General features: G+C 34.5%; 1 protein-coding gene across 6 annotated transcripts in view; it reads right to left on the bottom strand.

Annotated features, from left to right (window-relative positions):
• Positions 1-21,336, bottom strand: part of Ralyl (RALY RNA binding protein like) — a 597,512-nt gene that overhangs the window by 35,929 nt on the left and 540,247 nt on the right. For all 6 annotated transcript variants that reach the window (XM_090339006.1, XM_090339002.1, XM_090339000.1 and 3 more), the window contains one exon: positions 10,613-10,726. In XM_090339006.1, coding sequence (XP_090195132.1) covers positions 10,613-10,726 — 114 coding nt within the window. The remainder of the gene's footprint in view (positions 1-10,612; positions 10,727-21,336) is intronic.

Raw genomic sequence — 21,336 nt, 5'->3', positions numbered from 1 at the left:
TATTGCAGATCTCTGCTAGTAGAGCCCAAGGTTTCTACTGATTATGACAAATGAGGGAAACCATTGAGCCTAAGTTCCTTTGAGTCTGGCTTACTTCACTTAATATGATTTTTTCTAAGTCTTTCCATTTCCTAACAAATGGGGCAATGTCATTCTTTCTGACAGCAGCATAGAATTCCATTGTGTACAAATACCACAACTTGTTGATCCACTCATCAACTGAGGGACATCTAGGTTGGTTCCATATCTTTGCTATGGTGAATAGTGCTGCAATGAACATTGTTGTGCTAGTGGATTTAGTATGCCCTTGTTTCTGGATGGTTGGGTAAATGCCAAGTAGTGGAATTGCTGGGTCATAGGGGAGTTCTATGTTTAGTCTTTTGAGGCACTGCCATACTGCTTTCCATAGTGGTTGAACGAGTTTGCACTCCCACCACCTGTGTAGTAGTGATCCCTCCTGGCCACATCCCCTCCAGCATCTGTTATTATTCGTTTTCTTGATCCTGGCCATTCTAACTGGAGTGAGGTGGAATCTTAGAGTTGTTTTGATTTGCATTTCTTTTATGACCAGAGATGTTGAGCATTTCTTCATGTGTCTATAGGCCATTTTTGTTTCTTCTTCAGAGAAGACTCTCTTTAAGTCTTTGGCCCATTTTTTAATGGGATGGTTGTTACTTTGGAGATTAGTTTTGGAGTGATTCAAAAACCTTGGGCTCTACTAGCAGAGATCTGCAATAGAGCAAAATCTTGATACATAAGGCCATATAGTATGAAGCTAATTGAAAGGACCTCCAGGATATTGAAACAAAAGCCATATAACGAATGATTGTTGAAATTAATGTACTATGTTGTCTCTCATCTCCTTTGCTGTCCCTTGGTTATCTCATATTGTTATAGTATCTCACTTGGTTATCTGATATCTTGAATTTATTTGTATTTGGTTATTTGAAATTTGATAGGGAAGGGGGGAAAACCAAGACGGGTGTAGGGTGTGTGGGGGAGGGTAATGGGTACCAAGACATGTGAAAAGGTATCAATGTATGTGAATTAATGCACCTTCTATCTGGCAAATATCATGTAACCCTTTTACTAATTACAATAAAAATTGGATTGGGCTATTCCGATTTGATTCTCTATTTCTCTTAACTGTGTTTTGTTTTGTTGTTTCTTTGACTTATTATCTGACCTGTTCACTCTGTCACCATGGTGCCTATTTAATATGCTTTGATACTCAAGACATGGTATTGGTGCCTTGAGAACGACGGAAAACCAGAGATCTGCAACCGGTCAACTACAATTCTATGCAGTAAAAATGATGTGAGTTTTAACTCTGTCTAAAGCCAAACTTCCTCAATATTAGATCATTGTATTTATCATTTTGTTTTAAAAGGTATGATTTAGATTAAGATCGAAGCTATATTAGAAATGTATTTGGCATGCCATATCCATTTCTACTGTGATGATTTCAGAAGTATTTGTTTTGGATGTTAACAAGAATATTTCTCTATTTTTTTCTCTCTAGAAAAACTTCTGGCCAAGAAAGCATAGGAGATTTGGAAAGATCCCAGACAGGGCCAGACTTAAAATATACAGAATCTGCACCTAGGTTTATTTGTCAATTTGGAATCTACAATGACTTCCTGGTCTTTCTAATGTAATGTGGTCCTCCCTTTCCTTTGCTCAGCCTAAGTCCTGAACACCATTTTACCCTTTTCTTGTGAGTGCTAAAGATGCCTGAAAATTTCATTTATTCTTTAACAAGAGCATTGTTACATGCAAGTGTGATGATACACATAACTCTTGTTGAGGATCTAAAGGCAGTAATTCAGGTCAGTTATCAAGAACTATTCTAAGGAGCCCCAAACCATCACTCACTACTTTATACACAGAAGAGATCATATAAATCATTAGAAGAGATATAAGATATCAGGTAACATAACTTATAAGAATCATATTAACAGTAGATTTCTTCTCTGAAAGGTAATCATACTGAAAGCATTGCCTTCAGAGAGATGCTGTATTCTTGAATGAGAAAAACATTGTGAATAGGACGTTGAACTGCAATGACCACACAGATGTCATAAAAGAACCAAAATTGTCCTTAAACTAAATCTATATTGATTATTTGATTGCTATAAAGAAATTGTCCATGCAAAAACATCACTAGTAATCTTTATAAATATATTATAGAGATAAATTTGTATATTGGCTTTGACATTAGCTTTTCATTTCTGTTCAAACAGACATAGTATATTAAATTACTCATCAGTGATGTATTAATATATTTCAATAAAAAATTATTCTGTAAGTTATCCTCATCCATTCTTTCATTAATCTAAAGTAATGAAATTATCTGGATTCAGAAAAAATACTTTAATTAGACTGGTAAATGATTCATAGGAGTCACAGAAATACAACCAGCTTGTAATATGCAGTAAGCATAGAGTTTTGTCATTGACTCAATGGGAAATGTTATAATCTGTAAACAATGATATGTTTTATGAATAAAATTATGCATGAAAGCACATCTTGTTAAACTGCTGCTTTGCAGTTTAACAAGCAATTTGATCCTATTATTATCTTCTTGAAATAGAAACCAATAACTGCTTCTATATTTTATGAATAATTGTGTAATTTTGCTTCTTTTAAACATAAGTTATGCTAGTTAGCTTCTTTTAAACTTTATAATTCTTCATAAGTAATCATTTTTTTCTTACCAGATTTACCTTTTGATTGTGTGTGTAAATATAGCATTGATGAAATATGTATGTGTATATGTGTTGATAGCTATTATTTTAGTTTCTTTATAACAGAACTGCTCTAATTCATCTCTTATCTCTGGTGACTGAGAGCCTTACACACAAGTCAAACTTTGCTAAATATATCCATGAATTGCATGAAATTAAACAATTCCAATGTAAGTTGCATTCTATAGAACCAAAAAGACAGGTGAATTTGGCACAAAATGGTAGCAAAATATGATTATCTACAAGTTGTGTGGAATTAAACAAATCACAATATAAGTTACATTTTATAGAGCCAATGAAACAAGTGAATTTGGCACAAAGGTAGCAAAATATGGATCCAAAGAGAAGTGGAGATCAACTCCTCACTACTATCTATGCCAAAGGCCCTCACCATTAAATGAAAGTAAAATGTGAGCTAGAGGAAAAATGTTCATGTTTATATAGTTAAGTCTCTAAGGGAAAAATGAAATGCAATGGCTCCAAGGGCATATGAGAAAGGTTTTGTTTGGACACTGCCATCTTGGAATCTATTGGTTTCTTCACATCAAAGTGATTGGCAATCACAATAGTGATTTGTGAGCAGAGAAATGAATATTACATTGGTATTGATATTTTTGAAGAATGGATTATAATACCAAAGCTATCAGCTTATATTTAACATATAACTTTAATACTATTTAAATTAAGGATTATAATAGGAAAAAAGGGCACAGATAACTTCTCTTTAGTGATTGCTTAAGCAGGTCTCACATTGCACATTTATTGGTTTACAACAGACTTCAGCAGAATGCTACCCATACACACTTGGGAAAACTGAGGCTGAGTAAGTTGCCTAAGATACCCATGAACTCACATTAATAGGAGCTAGAGTTAGAATTACACTGTAAACATTTCTATCTTTATTGGCTGATGTATTTTCTAATGTATTTTCAGAAAAAGTCTATTTGACATAGTAAGAGAATTGTTTGAATTCCTTCAATAATCAGACAAGGTTTCAGTTCAAGAACAAAGAATTGTTTAGTCAGGGACATAAATTTTTAGATAAACAAAGATTATCAAAGGAAAGTGAAAATGGTAAGTATTTCTGTTTAAAGAAAACCACCTAAGGCTTTTAAAAACCATGAAAAGAGGGATTGATATTAAATTTCATTCATCATCTTCAAATAGTTTTTTTCTGGCACATCTCATTTCTACTTCAAAAGCTATATATGATCTAGAAAAACAAGTTAGAGTTGATAGAATTTATATTCAAAGAACTTTTATTAAATCGAGTTTCTTGCACAGCTATTATCATTAACTCTGAAGATTTGTTGAGTTGATGATAATTTAGTTTTTGACATGCTGTCTGAATTGCTAGATAATTACTAGTGAAATTGTACTTAGCAGATGGTTGAAAATAATGTTTATGCAAAACAGAACCATTATTGATTACAGCCAAGTTAACACCTCAGAATTACTATTTTTATATACAAGTATAGTCTATGTTTTACAACTTGTGTATAATAGAGATTTGATTCAACAATGGAAAGAATTGCCATTTTGAAATATACAGTTTACTATAGATTATATATCTAACAATCATGTAAGTAAATTTCAGATACATTGCATGTAAAAATTTTTTTAAAATTGAAATATCTATCATAAAAGTACATACTAAGGGAAATGACCTCTAACTTTTATACATACAGTATTCTTATTTTTGAGATGACCACAACTTTGTTATCATTTTATGGAAATGACTAAGATGCTATTTATGTATATTTCATGATAACCTTTATACTATTCCACCATTTAGTAATTTTCAAAAGGACTTTCCCAAATTCCTAGAACCAGAAAGTTGAGGCAAGTCTCTTCTGGAATGGAACCCCAATTTTCCACTTCCGTCTGTTTTTTTTCTATGCTTTAGGAATAGTAACTTATTTGGCATAGGAGAATAAATTGGGAAAGAAATAATTGACAAGTGGAGAGACTAGCAAACAGTGATGCTTAGTGGAGTAAAAATGTCCTAAGTGATATGTGGTAATAGTCGCATCACTCAGTAAAATTGCTAAATCCTCGAATTATACCCTCAAATGAGTAAATTTTATTTTATCTGAAATACACTTCAATACAGCTCTTGAAAAAAGTAATGTGAGTGCAGTGGAGCATATGAGAGATGATGAGCATGTAGGTATTACTGGATGTAGCCATGGGAAGATAGAGACAACTGGAGTAAAATGATAGGAAAGTCAATTTTAGAAGCACTGGTTATTATAGGAACAGTAGATGATGTTGATGTTGGCAGGCTGATTATTGGTGAGATTTATGTAGTGGTGCTGTAACAAAGACAGGATACAGAGAGAAGAGTATATTAAAAAGGGAAAGCTACATTACTTCAAAATGATTCTAATATTTCACCCGTTTAGCTAAACTTTAAACCAGCTCCTTATTTACCTTACTCCCAAGATTTCCTCTTAGAACAGTTACTTTGAAAACCTCCTTTCTCTGCCCATTTTAGATTTACATTTTTTGTAACCCAAGAATGTTTTCTTCAAAACCCATTAGCCATTCATCTGATAGATTATCATCAAGAGAGATGAGGCTTGTGTTTCTTGCTAATTTTTCGTAAGTGTGTGGCAAATAGAACACCAGCTTTTTTAAAAGCCATTTGGTAAATCACAATTTGACAACCACCTTGACCAATTTCTTACTAACTCCTTTTAATTCTTTTCCATCCTCTGATGTAACATTCAACTATTCTACCACTTGAAGAAAATAGCAGAGTTGATTTCAATCCTGTATTTTATTTATTCATGCTGTCATGTTAATTTCTAAAATCTTATATAGGCTCTCTGAATACTCTACTTTATGATGTTGTGTTGTTATTTCATGAATCCAATGTCTTCTCTTACCTTGTCGAGTATACTAACCATTTTTTTATGGCTTTTCCATTTTAACTTTCATTCTCCACTAAATATTGTTTCCTCAGACATTTTTGTTTTTCATTCTCTTTAGTTTTTCCTATTTAGTATGTGCTTTATTTTAAATGTTTCTTTTTTCTTACAATTCTCGTTTGTCATAATAGCAGTGGAACATTAAAACAGTGGCTAGCAATCTTGTTTATTCAGAGGGATTTTATGTCTGTAGGGGATCTGATTGACAATTCTTTTGGGTAGCCCAGGTCAATGTCTATGAATCTTTCCTCTTGGGCAATTCATCTTTCCATTTGAAAACTGAAGCAAAATACTTTGAAAAAAATTAGGTGAGTCATGAAAGCAAAGCAAAGTTGTAAGGAGAATCTACCAAAGAGATACGAAAATAAATGTGAACAGGGCCCTAGTAGATATCATAAACAATGATGATGGGAACTGGATGAATAAAGATGTTAACTGAAAAGTTCATTCCATCAATACAATGAAGAAGTCTTAAAAACTGAAATTCTTTTCACAATGAGTTCCATAATTTGATATCACGTTGGCACTTAAGTTTAACCCTTTAAAAGTGCATATTGTTTGAAGCAAGTTACTTTATCTTATGCAGCTGTAGTTTTTGTCATCTTTTATGCTTCCTCTAATACCACAATATTATCACTGACCTTTTCCAAATGAAACCAGCTGCTCATGTATTAGGCAAGATATTGACAGTAAAGTTGAGGTAAATAATGTTCAGTTGCTTTTTGTACACTTCAAGAGACAAGTTGCTTGAAATTGCTTTTTTTTCCAGAAAAAAATAAAACAAAAACAAAACATAATCACCCATGGCGTGCTTGTGTCTGTCTTATGAAACTTCATTTTCCTTCCTATGCCTTTCATGCATATTGGTCATCTCACATGATACTATAAACTATTTATACTTCTTATATATAAGGCAATTTATATGTAACTGCTTTCAGATACAACTACTAATAGTACACATTAACATTGCTATTTGTTGTTTTTCATGGTCTGCATGGTCATTTCTTGCCCAAAGAAGTTGTGTTGTTATACATGGGAAGCAATAATCCATTTCTATAGTTTGTAGTTTATGTGTGGGGGGAAGGGACTTAGAAACTCTTACGGGTGTGGTACTCAGAATAGGGCAAGATGAGGTGTTGAGTAGAGTTAGGGAGCTAAAGATCTGATCTTGTTATGAAATTGACAATCTCATGTGAAGAGATGGGACAACACACACACACACACACACACACACTACCAGAAGCAATTTGAGTATAAATAAAAGTAATGTAATTCTATTTCATCGTGATTGTCTCTGAATTTACTTCAAAGAAAAACGTAAAAGCTACTACGAAGCCTGACGCTGACCTGGTCCATGTTCTGTCGCCTTTTTTTTTTTTTTTTTTTTTGCCAGTCCTGGGCTTGAGCTCTGGGCCTGAGCACTGTCCTTGGGATTTCTCAAGGTTAGTGCTACTACCACTTGAGCCACAGCACCATTTCTAGTTTTTTTCTGTGTATGTGGTACTAAGGAATCGAACCTGGGTCTTTGTGCATGCTAGGCAAGCACTCTGCCACTAGGCCAAACTCCCAGCCCCTCTGTCGCCTTTTGTTCCTAGTCCTCTTCTTCTTCTTGCCACTGATTCTGTGCTAGAAAATTGTATTCGTGGAAGGCTAATGGTAAGTTGGGAATGAAAAATATAAAAGGGAAATAATGAAGAGTAAATGCTAGCTACTAAATAAGGAGCTTTCAACTAATTAAGCATTAATGTAAGTGCGTCTTTAAATTTAATAAGACTTTAAGTGTTTCTAATGAATTATAATGCATTTCATTGAACTTCCCCTAGTGTAGTGGTAACTTTTTCCATATAAATGTGACTTCTTTCCATAAAGAAAATATAGAAAAATATAGACTATGATTATCTTAGCTTCCACTGAAGAGAGGACTAACAGTATAAAGTTATAAATGAGCATATTCATTTTCATCCCACTGTGTTAAAGTAAGAAAGACATAAACATCAAGGACAAAGACAAAGTTTGTGGCTTTAAGATGATTAAAATGATTGGGGAAGTTCAAATATGAGCGAAAATAAGAGGATTGTTTGAATTTCAGTGTTCCTTTTACAGAGGATCTTTTAAAAAGACTGGTGGAAGGTTTGATTCCTTGCAAAAAACTGGAAGGTATAATACACTGAATGAGGATCACAGTTTCCTCTTTGAGGTGATTTATATTTAAATGAGTTCCCTATAATCCTTTAAACTGAAGTGCAAATTGGTTATCAAAGTCTTTTGCGATAAGGCTTGCTTTACATAATAATGAATTTCACAGAAATTCCTCTAAGGGACATATTGATCCAGGCAACATCATAGTATATTTGAATTGTGATAACTCTTTTGGGCCATAGGCAGCATAAAAAACTCTCTAAAATAATTTAAATGCCTTCAGTGAGAAGGGAATGCAATGTGTATTGTATGGATGTTTACATATTCACATTTCTCATGGAAATTTTAATAAAATGATTCCATTTAATCTACTACTCATCTATGTTAACAAATATTAACAAGAATCTATGATTTCTGGGCACCTATGTACTTGGCTTTTCATTTTATTTATTTTTGGTGATATAGGGGTTTAAACTCAGGGCCTTCTGCTTGCTTGACAACTGCCAAACAACATTTGAGTCATGTTTCCAGCTCCCTTTAATGGAATATTTTTTAGATAGGGTCCCCTCATTTTCACATGGCCTGAACATCTATCCTTCAACATACAGAGTTATGGCTGGGATCATATATCACTATCGTAAAAGGCTTATTGTTGGATTAGAGTTTAGATTTTGCCTGGGCTGGGTTTGAAACTACAAACAAGATCCTTCTCAATGTCTCCTCTTATGTTCTTGAGATTACAGGGATGAGCCATAGTACCCGGTCCTTGTTTGTGTTTTGAACAAAGCACACTGAAAATGAATAAATTATATCGTATCGGAAATACTTGGAACAAGAAGAGATGATTTTAGTTTTCTCTTACTTTCTTCCTTTTTTCTCTTCCTTTTTTCTTTTCAGTCTTTCTTTCCTTCTCTCCCTCTCTCCCTCCCTCCTTTCCTCCCTCCCTCCCTTCCCTCTTTCTCTTCCTTCCCACTCTCCCTCCCTTCTTTTTAATTTCAGGATATTTACAGAGATTTGTATTATTGAAAAATCTTAACAAAATTTGGATGTCTGTGGTGCTGCCAAATCTATAACTTATTTTCCAGTCCCAGGGCTTGAACACAGGGCCTGAGCACTGTCCTTGGGCTTTCTCAAGGCTAGAGCTCTACCACTTGAGCCACAGCACCATTTCCAGCTTTTTTCTATGTAGGTGGTACTGAGGAATCTAACTTGCATCTTCGTGCATGCTAGGCAACCACTCTACCACGAGGCCACACTCCTGGCCCCCCAAAATCTATAACTCTTTTGAACACCATATTAGTATTCAGAAAAATTTGAATTTCACAATATTTTGACAGTCAGAATTCAAAATTTTAAATTATAGTTGCTCAAGTTATAGTAGGAAATATTAATTTTAATTTACTTAAATGTAGGTATGTTGAGACAACATCCTCATAGTTTATTAGGTCTTTGACTGTATGCTGACTACTGTACGATATAATTTACGTATGATACTTATTCATTTCTCACTCTATTTACAATACCCAAACTGAGATTAGGTGGTTGGTGAAAATTTCAACTAGAGTTTACTTCCCTTGTGCACTCTGTAATCACTTCCTCATATTCTTCTTGAGCTCGGTATCACCACAGAAGGCAAGCTCTATTAAGTCCTAACCCAAGTATGGAATGTTAACAAGTAGAGTCTTCTTCATTATATCCCAAAGCCCTGGTTCCTAACCAGTTCTGATCAGTTAGGTATTCCCGAGGTAACTGGGTTATTCTTGAGGAAAGTCCTGAGACCAAGCCCTGAAGAAAACTTGACACTGAGCTTATGAATTAAGAAAATGTTAGATTTGGTCTTAAGGTATGGATTTGAGAATCACACTATAGAATAATTAACTTTACACCTCCCTCCAAGTCTTTCTTACTCATCTGGAAGATGTGGAGAATGGATTTTTAATGACTTTCAACATTTTTCTTGCTCATTTAATTAAAAAAACTTTTTCAGCAAACTAAGTGTTCTGTGGAATCTTAATCTGCAAAACACATTGAACGGGGAGGCATCTTGGTGGAAGTAAGGACTGGGCATGGAAGAGTCCTAAATTTATTTCCCAATAATATATCTTAACTCCTCTTTCATCTTCAAGAATTCTGTGAAGCATCTAATGCCTGTAAAACATAGTTTTACAACTATAGACTATCTGTAAGTGTGCCCCAATTCTTATAGTCTAGGATTTTAAACATACCTGAAGCTACATGACGAAAATATTAGAACTGTATTAGAATGTAGCTATGATGAGGGCTCATAACTCAAATGGGAGAGACATTGGATTGTAAAAGATTCAGTCAAATACCTTAGCCCCTGGATGGTTAGATGTGGGCTGTGGAGATCCCTGAAACTGGGTTTTATAGTTTTACAGGATGTCAGTAAAGATAGAAGTTGGACTTTGTGAGAATGAGTTTTGAAGCCTGTTAAATTTTGTTGCAGCTAATTTAATGAAATGATAACAATCCTTTAGCCTTACAGCATTAATTAGTTTTATTGTCTATTGAGATATAAACTTCCAGTTATGTTTCTGTAAATATTGATTTCTTTCATCAATAAACTTTTTGGATGTAAATCTCAGAAAAATTGGTTTATGTTTTCTAAAAGCAATCATATTTTGTCTTTGTAAGTCTTTGTTTTCAGGCTTTATTTATGCATCTTTATTACACTCTTACAACAGTCAATGACTTCCTGTGTCTGAGTCCTCTAATTGACTGGTCTTACGTTGGTTCCATTCCAACCTGTTTGCACATAGTCTGCTCACTTACCTGCCTCCGCCTTCTGCTGCTTCTCAATCTTCTCCAGGCGCCCTAGCAAGGAGTCAATTTTAGTTTTGATCTGGGTTAATTCTTTCTTGATTGTCTGTAACTCATCTGATTTCACTGGAAGTGAGAAATGGGAAAGAAAATAACAGAACATCAAATACATTATAAGTCACACAAGACACCCATTTTGATGCAACTTTCAGATTGAGTCAACTCCTGCAGGGCAGTATTCCATGTTATCACCTTCTCAGAACCTGAAGTAATGCAGGAATAATAAATGACTTGCCTATTACAAAGTAATGCTCTCACTAGCAAAAATTCATTTGATATGAAATCTTTTCACTAAAGATACTGCACAAAAATCTAGAAATACTATTAAAACCCAAATTCAATTTTGAAGAATAATAAGAATAAATCCGCACTATAAAATGGAGTCTGATTAAGGAAGGAAATAAATTATGACGGGAATATTATACTTCTCTGACAGATGATGCTGTAATACATATTCCAGCAGTCAATGGTCTTTGTAATCCAGTTTTGGGGAGCATTGATTGAAAATAGGGGGTGGTATTTGTTTCCTAAAGAAAATGTCTGATGCCAGGGGACACTTAACTCTTTCTGATGTATACTGCTCTTACTTTTTCTAAAACAAACAAACAAACAAACAAACAAATTCCCAAGCAATCTCACCAGCCCTGAGATTTGAAGCAATGGGAATCCATAAATATATGTAGGTTCCCATTGCTTTTTTCTTATTTATTTTTCATATATTTTTATTGTACTTAATAGAGGGGTTATAGTTATATTACAGATAGAAAGTGCATTACTTCACACACATTGATGCCCCTTTTCATGTTTTTGTCCCCATTTTCCTCCCCCAACCCCTCCCCTCATCTTGTTTCCTCTCTTCCCTATCCTATTTCAAATAAACAAATAAGTGCATATACAATATACCAGATTACAAGGTAAGATACTGTAACAATATGAGAATAACCAAAGGACAACAAAAGAGATGGGAAATAACACAGTATATTAAGAACAACATTCACTCATTATACGCTGCCAGGCACGGTGGCTCACGCCACCTAGCTACTCAGGAGTAATCCTAGCTACTCAGGAGTCTGAGATCTGAGGATCAAGGTTCAAAGCCAGCCTGGGCACAAAAGGACCCAGGACTCTTATCTCCAATTAACCTCTAGAAAACAGGAAGTGTGGCTTGACTCAAGGGTAGGGTGGAGCTCAAGAGCTCAGGGACAGCACCCAGGCCCAGTTCAATCCCCATGACACCCCCCCCCACACAAAAAAAAGTCATTGTCTACGACCATACCATCCTGAATATGCCAGATCTCATCTTATTTATTTTTGAGTCCGGGTCTTGCTTTGTACACCAAACAGGCCTAAATTGACCTTTAAATTTCAATCTTCCTGCCTCAGTCTACAGAATGCTGGGAAATATGTATGTGTCACCACACCTAGCCTCCTTAATATTTTCTCCATAGCTGTTCCAATTCTACATTTTCTCCATGTAATCTAAAAAGAAAATAGGGATTAATACAAAGTTAACATTTTTTTCCATCTTGCCAAGTGGGGTCATTAAAAATAACAAACATGTCACTGCCAACCATAACAAATTCATTTGAAAAGAACTCCAGAAAAGTATTATTTTATGTTTAAAAATGATTACTAAAAAATAGTAAGTTTTATTAATAATAAGATTGTCTTCATTGCCCTTGTTTTGTTTTAGAAAAAAAAACATGGACAGTTTTGTCCCGCGTCTAATCAGACGCACAGGGAGGCTTCTTCAGCTGTTGAGGTGTCATTCTGGATCTCTGTGGCTTGGTTGAGAGCTGTGTGCACACATTTGGGGAGCAAGGCTTGATTCATCCTTTTCTGTTTTTTTCCTTCTCTTGCTTTTTTTTAAGTTTGTAGGTTTTTCAAGCTTAGATATTTCTCAGAAATGTCTTTTTTCCTAAAAATCTTTTTTTAAAAATATTTTATTGTAATTAATAGAAGAGTTACTGTTATATTCTCTAGATAGAAGGAGCATTACTTCACACACATTGATACCCCTTCTCATGTTTTTGTCCCCATTTCCCTCCCTCCACCCTCACCCTTCATCTTGTTTTCCCCCCTTCCCTATCTTATTTCAAATAAACAAATAAACGTATATACAATATACCAGATTGCAAGGTAAGATACTGTAGCAATATGAGAATAACCAAGGGACAACAAAAGAGATGAGAAATAACATAGAACAACAATCACACATTATATGGCTCTTGTTTCCATATCCTGGAGGTCCTTTTATTTAGCCTCATCCGATATGGCCTTATGTATCTAGGTTTTGAACTATTGTAATCCTCTTCTAGGAGAGTCCAAAGTTTGTACTAATTGTTACAAATGAGGGAAATCATTGAGCCTATGTTTCTTTGTATGATTTTTTCCATGTCTTTCCATTTCCTTACAAATGGGATGATGTTGTTCTTTCTGATGACAGCATAGAATTCCATTGTGTATAAATACCACATAAATTAAGATTTAGCTTGATTATCCAGTATTCAGGAAATAATGAAAAATAGTAAAAAGCAAAATATAATATAGGTTTGCTTGGAACAAAAATACTTGTCAATTAAAACACACACATATATTAAGCATTATATAATTAACTTTCAAGGAGGAATAATGTTTTTCCAATACAAAAATGAGTAACCCTTCCATTATGAAAACAAGTTTTTACAGGACAGCCAATTGTTCTTTATGGCACAAAGCAGCTAGCAAACCAAAAACTGCAAGAAACTGGCACTCCCTGGAGTATTCCTGTAATCAAGAACTGAATTGAAAAAAGAATATAGTTTAAAGCAGAGAAGTCCTGTTTATGCCAATTATTCTAGACATCAAAGGATCACTGCTGAATTGCAGCTAAATTTGAAAAGCATCATCTGTCACAGTCACAAATTGATTCCACTGTGAGGAATGATATTCGTGTCTTTGATTGAGCCATAGTGGATAGTTGTATTTAAAGCCAACAAATGTAATAGAAAACATGTTATCTTATAAGAGATTTCAAAGCAGGAAAGCATAACTGTGGCTGAAAACAAACAGAACCCATTTCTTCATCGGGGGAGCCACTCCTCAGCCAAGTAAGCTAGTTGATGAAAGTTAATATATGTATTTTAGTGTAGTATCACTCCACAATGTGAAGAACGTATTAGAAGACAACTAGAAATCTAAACAAATCTACCATGAAGGCATTGCATATCCATGAGTCAACGTTTAAATTTATGAGTAGGACTGTAGGAATGCTTGGTAAAACCAAAGCTAGATTATCATAAAAATTTGGTGTCATTGGTTGTATTAATTCAAGCTGTATTTGAGGGAGGTGGTAACACAAGGATTTTGAAATAAGCTTTTCCTGATTACTAGACATATGCTGGGCCACTTGGCCATGTTCCTAAGATGTTTTTGGTTGTAGTCATTTTTCAGGTAGGGTTTTGTGTTTTTGTCAGTGTGGGCTTCCAAATCTCATCATCCTGCCTTTGGTTTATTGTATAGCTGGAACACTAAAGCCTATGCCATCATTTGCAGTCTGTAGATTGAGATGGAAGTCTTGCTGAGGTTACATCTACAGGTGAGGGCTAGTTTCTGTAATACCTGAAGAATACCTGGTATTCCCTGTAATCTTTCTTTGCTGTCTCTATCTTTACTTCTCCTGTTAACATTTTCTGTGAAACACAGTAAGTTATTCAGCCCTTGTCCATTATTACTTCATCAAAACAGATGTGTTATATTTAAAATAAATTACAGTTCTGCTTTCTAATATTTTCCTGAACTATGAATATCAATCCAATTCAATCTTTCCCATTTTCATTGAACTCTCATTGAACCTCTGCCTTTGGTTTTTCTAGTTTTGTTTCTCTCAAAGATTGTTTATAAGGCTTAATTCTTTTTTACTCCATTTTCCTAGGTTATTTCCATTTCCTATAAGAAAAAAAAGGAGAAATTCATACATGCGTAAACCAGAATCTTTAAACTGTTACTCGGGATCTGCAGAAATATTCATTTGCATATTGCATTTGTCATTAAAGCAAGCTCTTCATTTTGAACATTTGAATATTTGGATCAAGTGGTATATGGAATTACACAAGATCTAGTTCACATCTCTGACCTTTGAGGAAGTCACTTATATCCACTTATTTCACTAAGGTCTAAGAAAGTTTCTTCATATTTGTAGCCTCCATCCTATGTTAGAGAATTTTAAATAAGAGTTTAACCACTTAGCACAATGCTAGAGTTCCATAAGGGCCAATAAATCATAAAAAACAACTATTATGAGTTCTTTTTATTATTGCTTTTATTTTCAATTCTTTACATCATTATATTAACATGCCTCTCTCATCCAAGATTGTGTCCCAAATGTGTTTGCCATCATCGTGCCTATCTTTTAGGACTTAAATATTGCTTTTCTAGAGGGGACTGTGGCTCACACTTGTGATCCTAGCTACTCAAGGGGCTGAGATCTGAGGATCGCAGTTCAAAGCCAGGCTCTAAAGTCCTAAAGACTTTATCTCCAATTAACCTCTAGAAAAGGGGAAGTGGGACTGTGATTTAAGGGTAAGGCGGTAAACCTTGAGCTGAAGTGCTAAGGGAAAGCCCCCAAGCCCAGATTTCAAGCCCCATGAGCCATCCCCCCACCCCCCAAAAATTTCGTTTTTCTTATGATACCTATTCCATTAGCCAATGAAGGATGAAAGGTTCATCTCTCTAATTAAAGGGCATCTCACATTCATACACACATATGTTTACTGCTGATTGATTCTTATTTCTAAGCATAAGTTTCATGTTGAAACTTCTGAAGATTACCGTGAGGGTCTTGGGCTTGAAACCTGTCCTCTTTTGTTTAAAAATGATATGAGTAATTCAAGAAAATATGTTCAATCAGATTAATGCTAAAAAAGCCTTTCTGTATTCTTATAAAATGCACCCTTAAGAAATTATTCAAATTCTTAAACAAGAACATTCTCAGGCCTTTCACAATGCCATAACTTTAAAAGAAACAACTCGGGAGCAAGTGATATTAGGAGGTTTGGCCCTCTGGAATTAAATTCCCATGGGAGCATACAATTCTTTCTTTACTAATGCATTACTACTGCATCACTTATTCCGGTGTCTTGAATACTGAGATATAGGCACGGGACGAAGAAGATATGAGAGACAGAGAAGAATGCATGCCAAAACATGGGCTATACTTGGCGGTATAAAATACACACCAGAGGACATACAAAAACATAGGTTTATGTCTAGTCAACAAGCTGCAGTAAGGTGAGCAAGTGGAGTAGTGTGTGACAGCAGGTAAAATAAAGGGTGGAGAAGAGGGAAAAAGGGACATAGGAGGATTTCATTGAATCTTGCTGGCCAATGTAAATACTTCACTCTAATTGATACAGGAAACAGCTCCCAGAGTAGAATGCTATGTTCTGACATCTTGACCTCCTGTTGTGAAAGCCTATAGAATACTGGCCATGAGACTATAGATATGATGGCATACTAGACTGGACCAATGTATTAGCACTGGATTCTAAGAAGTAGGTGGATTTTGTGTACATGTGAAAAATTTTTAGTACACTTTAAAGATTGATGGATTTAACTAGAAGGAGGGAATTAGTAATTGCTAAAATAGGGAAGATTAGTTCATTTTGACAGGTCTATTAATATTCAAATACAAAAGAAAATCAAGAAATTTGATATGTGAATATGAAGGTTTGGGGAGACATGGCAGCTGGGAGAATAAACCTGGAAGCTGCCATGGGAGATAGCATTTTAAGCTAATATACATGATACATCTTTCTTTTTAGGAATGTATACATAGCTTGGAAACATCATCATTAAGAAACAATGTTTTTTGATCATTTTTTCCTAAATAAGCTACAGAGCAATAGATGTTCAAAATAAACAAACATACTGACATTATTAAAAATTTTATCCTTTTGAGTATAACTTACATTTCTTTAAGTGATTATAGGACTGGAATTTATTATTATTAAGTAAGATCAGCAAAGTGATAGGTGGAAAAATAACACAAGTCCTGAGGGTAAATTACTTTAGCTTGTTTTTAGACAAGAATGACCCTAGGAAAACTAGGAGGTATGATTTATCATACAGCTAAACTCTAATATTTTTCTTGTAGATCTTGTATTTTTGTAAAAAAAAAGAGAGGGAGAGATCATATTAAATCATTTTAGACATTTTGTCTCTAAAGAGTTCACTGATTTAGTGATAAATGTTATTACATTCTGATACAGCCAACAAAATGATGACTGTGCCTTTTGCTGAAACCTCTGATACAATCTAAAAAGGAAATTAGGCATGTGGATGATACATCTGCATATATCAGAAAATGTGTGCATCTTTGATTTATGGGGTGAACAGCATTTCAATTTCTTTTAATCACTTATAGGTCAAGTCCATTGGGGACAAATAAAGAATTGTCAGTTAACTGTGGAGATCAGCAGTTACCAACAGAGAGAGTATGCCCTGCTGGGCACATTCTGCAATGTCTTGAAGCATTTTTGAGTATAACGACTTAGAAGGAATGATTACTGGTATTCTAATGGACATTCAGTCTGCTCAAAAATCCTGTAACACAAAGGATAGTTCTCTCCCCAAATGTCGAGAATACCGAACTCCAGAAAGCCCAAGTGCCATGGGATTGAATGGCCCCCTAAATTTAATTTATTGGAATCTTCCTCTCCAAAGTCTTTCCTTAATAGTATTTAGACATGAGGCCATAAGCTTAGCAGCTATATATGAAGAAAAAAAGTCTCCAGTTTGCAAACTTCCCTTTGTTTCCTCATGTGACCCCCTTTTCCATGGCATTGCAGAGTAGGAATTCCTCACAGGACGATGAACAGTTCTTAGATACAGTGTTGGACCTTCCAGTCTCCCAAGCCAGGAGCTGGATAACTTTTATTGTTAATAAATTACATAGTTTACAGTACTTAGACATAACAACAAAAAATAGACTAAGTCATCATAATTACATACCCTCTAGCACCAACACATGCTTCTACTATTCAGAAAATTTACAAATGATTCAAATTAGGTAATTCTTAGTAATAATTCACATTAATTCATAATACTCTTATTTTTATAAGGTTTTCATATATTATTTAAATAGAAAGAATTAATTTTCAGCAAAGATAATTTATGCAACATTGTCATACACGGTATTTTATCTGTAGGAAACTAGAGAGTATGGTGATTTGCATGACTCTGTCAAAAATCACATAAACTATGCACATGGAGTCAGGCTAAAATTTAGATCATCTGTTTGTAAATTATGTCATTCCATGTTAGCTGATGTGGAAACATATGATCAATTTTAGCTGTTTTCTATGGTGTGAATTAAGAAATTACAGCACTTAAGTCAAATGTAGGAAAACAACCCTGAGAACTCTTCATTCTTGTGATGTGGATTTCTGCAAATCTTTATCTTTGCTACTTCATTTCCCTTTGCATATATAACTTTTTCCACTTACTTACATGTTTTAAGTTATTTAATGTGATGAATCTTAATTTGTCAACATTAAAAATAATTTTCAAAAACCAGGAGGCAAGCCTTACTAGATTTTGCTAAAGAAGGTTGTACTGTTTAGTTAACTGGCTAAACCTTCCCCACCCTGTGGAATTTTCTAACAAATTAAATATATTTGCATATGTATATATGCCTATGTACTTCTATACTCATTGTTTTTATGAATTTTTGGATAAGAAATAAAATGGAAAATGTATTAATTTGATTCAAACCTATTCATTAATTGCTTACTCTGTGCATCCATTCATCCAGCTTTTACTAGGAGCTGAATATGTACAATGACATTTAATCCTTAGATAAACATGCATAGAAGATATATTTTGGCGGCTGTATAGATGCATGCTAAATATTAGAGAAGTTAAGTCAGATTGTATAGAAAAGAGGCAATAAGGCCAAGTTTCCACTAGCTACCTATATCAAGAGCCCTGGTTTATATTTGTGTGTTATAGCTCACACATACCTCCACACCTGAGTCAAAAGCTACATGTAGTAAAATTCATACTTAGTTTCCTGGAGTTCATAGGCAAAGGAGGAAAAACTATGTCTGAAAAATACAATGCTAAAATAATAGAGCGATAATTGAAAATATCTTACTACTTAATGAAATTATCTCCAATTTTCTGGTCTTTTTATTCAAATTGTATGAGTCTTTCATGAGGGGCCAGGTCTATTTGTCTGTGGAATCTTAGTTCCCTAAGGGTCCCATCTGCTTCATCTATGGACAGTTAATATTTGTCATGCGGTAGGTACTACTTAAAGGAATGTATGTCAACTATGTGGGTAAAGAGAAGACACATTATTTTAGATGGCATTTGATCATTGATTATGAAAACAATAGTCATTGCCTCATAACTAGACGGATATTTTGGATTCCAGCAAGCCAAGAAGGTCCAATCAAAGGAAATAGCAGATCTTATTAGTTTGAAAACATACATCAAACTGGTTTCTTGTAAAGCTGGACTGTAGGCCAGACTTTGTCCCCTGATTTCCCAGACAGATTTCATGAAATCTAGAGCTAATTTTCTCTGAGCTTCAAAATTTCTAGATGGTTCCTAATCAACTGGAAAACCAAAAAATATAAGAAGTATGAGGGAGCATGTTCCACAGATGTTTAAGATTATATTTTGTGCAAAGCACAATTAATTTGAACACATTTTAAATAAAAATGGAATTAATTTGAATGCATTTTAAATAAAAATGGAGAGATGAGTGAATCCAGATAACTAATATGACACAGAAGAATGTAAATAATGTAAACTGAAGATTAACAACTGGCTTGAGTTTGTGGACAAGAATACCTTCATAACACAGAAGGGTCTAAAATTGCTAATAGCATAGCAATTTTACATGTGATCATTAATGATGTTTATTTGTGGTGTACAAAATAATGCAATAATAACAACAAGATAAAAGGAAAGGCTTGCAAGAGGTACATGAGTTTGGAGAGCTTGATTCAATTAAGCTAGAAGAAGAGAAGAAAGCTGGCTTACAAACAGAGTTTCTACTGCTGTATCAGTTATTCTTGAGACATACACTAAATAGTTTGGATTCCTATTTGGTAAATGGCTGTAATTTGGGGTTTTACAGGTTTTTTTTTCTTTGTGATCTAAGGGTTTGAACTAAGGGCCAAGACAAGCTACAGTTATATCAATTTCCTGTCTTATCTACTTTTCATATCTTTTCTTTGAGCCAGTCTTGGAGTATGATCATTCTGCATATAATTCATATGTACTTGGGCTTACATTTACGTGTGTGATGCCATGCTCAACCCATTTGTTGAGACATGGTCTTACTAACATTTGATCTTTCTATGTCTTCTAAGTAGCTGAAATGACAAATAGATATCACCATGCCCAATCCTTTGAGTTTTGAATAAGAAACCGGTAATGTATTTGGTTTGGAATGGTCTAACATGCAGTTAATGGAGTTAGAGCAGATAAAAAGGCAAGGAAATGAGTCAAAGAATAAGTAAGATTTTCCTTATTAGGACCCAACTTAGAAAGAAAAAATAGTGTACAGAAGAGGCAGAGGAAAGAAATGCTATTAAGATTTCTCAATAGGACGCAGGCTTGCTTCTTTTTATAATTAAATAGTGGAGCTATTCGTGTGACTCAATCCCTTTATTGATGAACCACATTAAAGTATAGTGTATTTAGCTACTATAAATATACTGTAATTATTTGACTTTGCTGACTTACTATGAGACTTTAATTTTAGTGAGATATTATTATTATGTTGTGCTATTTAGTCTTTAGTTAGTGAGGACAGTGTATACTGGGAACAGATATGTACTTGTATGAACTAAATGGCTTGGGTAATTACATAATAGTTATTTCATTACCACACCATGTCCAATACTTTACTATTAAAATAAAAAAGGAGAGGGTGCACAAGATGTCTACATTTTGTGTATATCATGCATGTGAATAACTATGCTATGATCCTCCTTGAAAATTCCTGTCTTTAATTCCTGCACCTTAAAATGTACTACATTTTGATTGATGATCTGTGACAGCTAATTAAGACTAAATGCAGTCTTCACAGTGAGCCCTAAACCAGTATGGTTGATGATGGTGTTCCTTATAACAAGAAGAGATTTGGATATAAGGTCACTGAAAGAAAGTGGAATAGTCAGGCAGAAGAGAGAGGCTGACCCCAGTTCTTTCTCTTGAAGCATCAGGGAGAACCAGGCTTCTGCCATCTTGACCTCCAACTTCCAGCTTCCAAGGATGAGAGGAAAAAAATGTTGTTCTAGTGATTCAGAGTCCTGTACTCTGTGATGGCATCTCTAGGACATCTACAATTTCTAACATAACAGTTCAATCATGGAGCACCTTGCTGAGAATCTTTTTTTTCACATTTTTTACTGTAATTAATAGAAGGGTTACATTATATTCACCAGAGGGTACATTACTTCACATACTTTGATACCATTTCTCATGTCTTGGTCCCCATTTCCCTCCCCCGACCCCCACCATTCATCTTGTTTTTCCCCCTTCCCTATCCGATTTCAGATAACCAAATATGCGTACATAAAATATATCAGATAACCAGGTGAAATACTGTAACAATATGAGATAACCAAGGGACAGCAAAAGAGATGAGAGATAACACAGTACACTAAGGACAACAATCA

This window comes from Megascapheus bottae, chromosome 9, assembly GCF_031878675.1.
Source record: "Megascapheus bottae isolate mThoBot1 chromosome 9, mThoBot2.hap1, whole genome shotgun sequence".
NCBI lineage: Eukaryota > Metazoa > Chordata > Mammalia > Rodentia > Geomyidae > Megascapheus > Megascapheus bottae.
Note: the sequence above shows the minus strand (reverse complement) of the source record. Positions and strands in the feature narration are given on the sequence as shown.